Source organism: Sinocyclocheilus anshuiensis, unplaced genomic scaffold, assembly GCF_001515605.1.
Source record: "Sinocyclocheilus anshuiensis isolate Anshui unplaced genomic scaffold, SAMN03320099.WGS_v1.1 scaffold800, whole genome shotgun sequence".
NCBI classification, from domain to species: Eukaryota; Metazoa; Chordata; class Actinopteri; order Cypriniformes; family Cyprinidae; genus Sinocyclocheilus; species Sinocyclocheilus anshuiensis.
This window is the reverse complement of record NW_015554126.1, coordinates 363,914-370,083: the sequence shown is the minus strand read 5'-3', so window position 1 is coordinate 370,083 and position 6,170 is coordinate 363,914. Positions and strand designations below refer to the sequence as shown.

General features: G+C 37.2%; 1 protein-coding gene across 1 annotated transcript in view; it reads right to left on the bottom strand.

The window, feature by feature from the left end:
• Nucleotides 1-353: 353 nt before the first annotated feature.
• LOC107670153 (PQ-loop repeat-containing protein 1-like) overlaps nt 354-6,170 on the bottom strand; it is a 41,322-nt gene continuing 35,505 nt past the window's right edge. Inside the window, exon 5 of the mRNA XM_016462664.1 lies at nt 354-596. Within this exon, the coding sequence (XP_016318150.1) occupies nt 422-596 (175 nt within the window). The 3' untranslated portion in view covers nt 354-421. The remainder of the gene's footprint in view (nt 597-6,170) is intronic.

Sequence of the window (6,170 nt, the reverse complement as noted above, 5' to 3'; positions counted from 1 at the left end):
TCAGAACTTCTACTTCTAGGCCACTAATTTGTGACATGGAGCGTGTGAACTTTATACAAAAGATCAGATATATATATATTTTGTTTTGCTTCCAAAAAAAATGTTTTCAATGGAACTTTTCACACAAATTGTCATGCTAATAATGCAATTCCGAAAAAGAAAAACATTCGATAAAATAATAAATAAATATATGATTAAATATAATCATTAAATCTAAGTTATATTAAATGAGAGAAAAGCAAAATGGAACTTTTTTCACTAGCAGTCAGACTTTTGAACCCCACTGTGTATTAAAAAATGTAATAAATAAATAAAAATACAAATAGTGAAAAAGTAAAAGCATGTAGTTTTGCAGGTAAGAAGCAGCATGTAGAATATCCTTATTTAGGGAGTGTTGATCGCCATCATTACTGTAGTGATCTCAGCCCAGTTTGATTCTGGTGTCCTGGCCATAGTAGCTCACCTGGAGCAGAATAGCAATGTCAATTAAGATCTGTACCGCACCACAGACCACGAACTGGGTGGGGCTTTCATTGATCACGAAATATGTGGTCTTAAAGATGTCACCAGCCGTCCATAAAAGCACCATCTTTACACTGAAAAAGAGGAAGAGAGACAGAGAAATAGAAAATTTTATTGAAGTATTCAGGAAAAAAAAAAAAAAAAAAAAAAAATATATATATATATATATATATATATATATATATATGGAAAATCTCTCAACAGTTGGAAACATCCCACTCAGCTATAAAGCTCTGATAAATGAACCTCATTCGAAACCTTTTAAGGCGTCACCAATACATCAGACTAATGTATTATACAATGTCCTGTCCTCCTACTTGATAAAGTTGTACATCTGTATATCTCACACATTTACAAGACTCTGAAGTCTTGTGCAATTGAGTGCAATGGGGTGTAGCTTTCAGCTACACTTAAGTGAATTTAGAGGAAGCAATTATTTATATAAAATTTCTATAAAATCGTGAAGGGGTGAGGAAATGGGTAGACACAATTGTCTAACTTAAGGTATATAACGGCTCATTGAAGCTATGAATAGATCCATTTATGCATTATATGCAGAAAATGTACATTCAAATGTCAACTTGACCTTAAGAGACAGGAGGAACAGTGCATCCTGGGACACGGACACAGGATGCAGGTGGGACCACCAAAGCACACTACTTGTAAATGTCAGTCCTCCTTCATTTTTGAAAAGTTTAGCTGTGAAAACTTCCAAGAAGCAACCAAGGAGAGACACTGCATTCTCAGCTGTATTTATGCTGAATGAGTTCATTAACTTCATTCAAGTGTAAAGAGAGAAAAGGTGGTCTAAAGATGAGTACAGACTATACATCAGCTGTCACAGACAGAGAGAAATGATCATTGGAGTTTTCGAGCTCATGGTAGTTGCCCCGACAAAAGAAATGAGTCACTCAAACAACGTGGGGCAGCAGAAGCAGACAGCTACAAATGAAATGGTCCATTCTAGCTAGTTGTCTACTTGATGTTGCAAACCCACCCATCTCAACATGACATTGGTTATTGTGCACTATGTTCTTCCTTATCACTGTCTGTGCATTGTTTTGGTGTCACAGGAAGATCGTAAATGAGGATGTAGGAACATCTGTTGGGAGGAGATGTGATGTTTGCTAACAGCACTGTGAAATATCTTCATTTATCTGGATATCAGACACTTTACAGTACTAAAATATCCTGTCATGGACACTGCCCTGCTAAATCAAAATGATTAGGCACTATATCTTCATAGTCCTGGAGCACTTTCTCCATCAAACGCTGATAGTTGGTGCTCCAAGCAAACTAAAAAGTGCAATGGAGGTGAATAAGGTATAGCAATGAACTGGAAAAGGCCAATATGGATCCTGAAAGTTATACTTTCTATTTGAAAATCCTTTTGTAAAATGGAACGTTTCATAGCCAGAAATCCTGTTTAATGTGCTTTGAGAGGAAATGTGTCCTTTATGACTGATCTCAAAGTTACACCCATCACTCTTCTCCTCCTTCATTCGTCTTTAGCATTAGTTTACTCTAGAGACCATTTTCAAACATCATTAATGGGGATGAAACATTAATGAGGTAATTAAGGGGGGGTGGGTCATCTGTATAAGAGCAATGATAACAGTGACTCCACAATAAAAGCCACTTAATGGTTCTCCATCTTCCGCCTAGAGAGCAGAAACTCTTTCAATTGTTCCCAAACATTCATTTAAAGACAAACACACCCTTTCTCGCTCACAAAAACAAACCGCTATCTTTTTCCTTGCTCCCCTTCCCCTCCGAGCCCTATGCGGATTGATAGCAGATGAAAGAAATGCTCAGCAAACGGCGAGCAGTGCTTCAGGGCCTGTGAGAGAGGTAGAAGTGATTATTGCATTGATTAGGAGAACTGAGGCCACGGTTACAGCACTCCCAGTCCACACTGAACAGCCCTGCACTCAACCCTGACAAGCCTTCAATTGATCCTCTTCAACCTGACACTCTCATATCTGCACTGAGAGGAAAGAGAGAGGCAGCTAGGAAAGAAAGAAAGAAAGAAAGACAGAAAGAAATGAAGAAAAAAGAAAAAGAGAAGAAAGAATCGAAAGAAAGAAAAAAGAAAGAAAGGATTAATAGTAGCCAAAATGGAAGAAAAGACATATAAAGACGGATAAATTAACAGAACGAATGATAGAGCGGTAGACAGAACGTTACCATCATAAATAGACAGATAAAAAGTTATAACAGACAGACAGAATGAGGAAAAGAGTGTTAGAACAACACAAAGGATAGGTGGATAAATAGAATGACAAAATGAAAAATGACAGAATTATAAAAAGAACGTTAGAACAACAGATAGACAGAACAAAAAATTATAGATAGAATAACAGAACAGGAAGAATGATAGAATGATGAAGGAACAGCAGAATGATAAAACTATAGAAAGAACAAGAAATGGAATTATTTATCCAAGATAGAAGAACAGACAGAATGAAAGATTTTATAGAATTTATAGGATGGTATATAGAATGATAGACACACAGATAGAATGATATAGTGATAGAACAATAGATAGAATAAAATAGTGATAAAGTGATAGAAGGATCAATTGATTGATAGACAACAATCAATCTATCAAGATAGTTAGACAGACAGAGAGACAGATAGACAGATAGACAGACAGACAGACAGACAGACAGATAGACAGATAGATAGATAGATAGATAGATAGATAGATGCAACGATTTATAGAATGACAGATGGAATGATAGATAGACCAGCAGACATACAGAATGGCAGTTAGAACAATAGATAGAATGATACAACCCCTTCCTGTATAACTGGTCTGTTGGTCTGGTAAAGCAGACTTCATGTCGATAGTTAAAAGGTCTGTCTACTGAAGGCTAGAAACATCAAACATGTAAGACACAAGACAAGCCTACTGGGCTTCTGATGAGATTTCAGTTTTAACATTTGGCAGAGACATCTAAGAAGGGACAACATCCTCAAGACAAGATCTTCTCCAGACAGATGTATCGACACCCCAGCATCTTCCTTCCTTACAGTCTCTCTGGTTTCTCTCTACTGGAGGGATAAATCGTGACCAGTGAGAAGCCTCTGAAAGAGGCACCAGAACTCTCTCATAAAGACCCTCAACTCACTACAAATCGTCACCTTGGAATTATACAGTTCTATCTGCCAATTTAGTCAAAACTGAGTTATTCACATATTCTTATTCTGAAGAAATACTTAATTACATTATGTGATTTTTTGTGTTGTGTACATTTTGGGACTGATGTATGAAAGAGACTTGTTCCCCCTATCCCATATCACTATATGGAATGCAAAAACTTTGAAGCTCAATATCTCGAAACTCCTCAGAATGCAGATAGAGCCTTATAACAGCTCAGGGAATATACAGCCATACTGCTCGTTGCTGTATACATCCCCAAAAACTTTGAAGCTCAATATCTCGAAACTCCTCAGAATGCAGATAGAGCCTTATAACTCCAAGGTGATGAAATGTCCACAAAGGGACTGAAGAGAAACTGAAACTCATCTGCTTCTAGTCGCTCTTCACCTGTGCAAAGAAAAAGACAAGCGAAAACAAAATCTTGAGAATCTCTCAGGGAAAGCTACTGTATGAACCATTCATGGTAAAGTGAGCTCTTCAAAACTTTGGCACATTTGAAGACGGCTGATGAGAGAAAAGACAGGCCATCCACAAAAGAAAAAAAAATATATAAAAAATTAAATATGTATGAAGATTGATCCATCCGGCTCAAACACAGAAGAGTTTGCACTTTTCCTAAAAGAGATTAGTCTCCACCACACACACAAAAAAAAACCCCACAGAAAAACCTCCAAGAGAAAGACAGAGAAAACGTGATGGAGACATTAAAGGCCTCAAATCAAATTATGTTTCTCCACCATATGGCTATCAAACAAGCTCACACAGATCACTGTCTTACAAACAAAGCTTAGCCAATCAAAACAGTCTGGAGATACATTCAGCACAGCTGTGACGCACTTTGGATGGAAGTAGAGTGTTCAAGCGGCCTTTAAATCAGTACGGCTGGACATTATAACATCCCCCGTGATATATTTCTACTTCTGTATACAGAAACCTATTAAGAGCGATGCTAATGTCATACAAATTGCCATGTCAGCCAGAAAAAACGATGGTTTTCTCTGTCATTCCGCCCAGAACGCCGGCACTCTGCTCTCTTGTATTTTTCTTGTTCCTCTCCCCCTACTCCGCTGTGCTTTGGCCTGGAGGGAATGTGAATAATTCTGTTGCGGTACTGGTCCTGGCAAGCCGCGGCTGCTAGCGGCTCCTCTAATTCAATCACACGACTCAGTCTGATCAATGGGGACTGTGCAGTATGCCGGCAAACCTGAGCTCACCTTGGATCATGTGGGGATCTACTCCAATGGCTTTTTCTTCTCTAATTAATTAACCCAGACATGACTGCCAGCAACTGTGAGGGCAACAACTCTACTGCTAAAGTTCTGTATGTTTGCGTGCCTGGCAATAGCAACTCAAAGATCAAAATGTTTCTAGACATACCTTGCTAATATGTGCAGAGGTGAAACATCACTTTCAGGTATCAGAAAGTCAATGGCTATGTTTAGAACACAATACTACCATACTATTTCTGGAGTATGAATCATGAATTCTATGCCCTGTATTAGGGATGCAATAAACATTCACAAAATATTGGTTATCAGCCATGAAGGAGGGAAAAAGTAGGGAATCATATTGGGTATTTAAATACTTTTAAGATTTAGATAACTCCTGCCACTTTTGAATAAAATGTGTTTAGATTAGATTTACAATATATACGATTTATCAGTTATTGGACATAACATGAAAATAATTATTGGCTCATCAGATCGCAATTATTGGCTTGCATTCAATATTGTGCAACTCTATACAGTATGTTTATTTTCTATGTGCAGGGAATAACTGACGTACACTACATTGATGGAGAAATAATAAGAAGAAATGTTTTTGAGCAGCAAATCAGCATAATAGAATGATTTTTGAAGGTTCATGTGACACTGAATACTGGAGTAATGGCTGATGAAAATTTTGGCTTTGCCACCACAGGAATAAATTACATTTTAAAATATATAACAATTGAAAATAGTGATTTTTAACTGTAATAACATGCCACATGTTTACTGTATTTTTTTTAACTGTAAAAAAAAAAGCCTTGGTGAGCATAAGAGACTTCTTTCAGAAACATTTTACTGACCCCAAACTTGTACATTGTGAAATAATATTTACTTAATCTGAATTGGTCATCCATCATTGGTTTTTCAGTAAAATTCCTAAAACAAGATAGTTTTACTTGCAAAGCAAAACTATGTAAGATAATAAGACTTATTTTCAGAGAATATACATACATATTTCATGTTAGTAAACAACAGTAAGTAGTATACAATGTATACTCCATTCTAAAAGTATAGTAATAATTCCTTAAATTTATATAGCGCTTTTCTGGGCACTCAAAGCGCTTTACATAGAAGGGGGGAATCTCCTCAACCACCACCAGTGTGCAGCATCCACCTGGATGATGCGATGGCAGCCATCTTGCGCCAGAACGCCCACCACACACCACTTTATTGATGGAGAGGAGACAGAGTGATGAAGCCAATTAGCAGATATG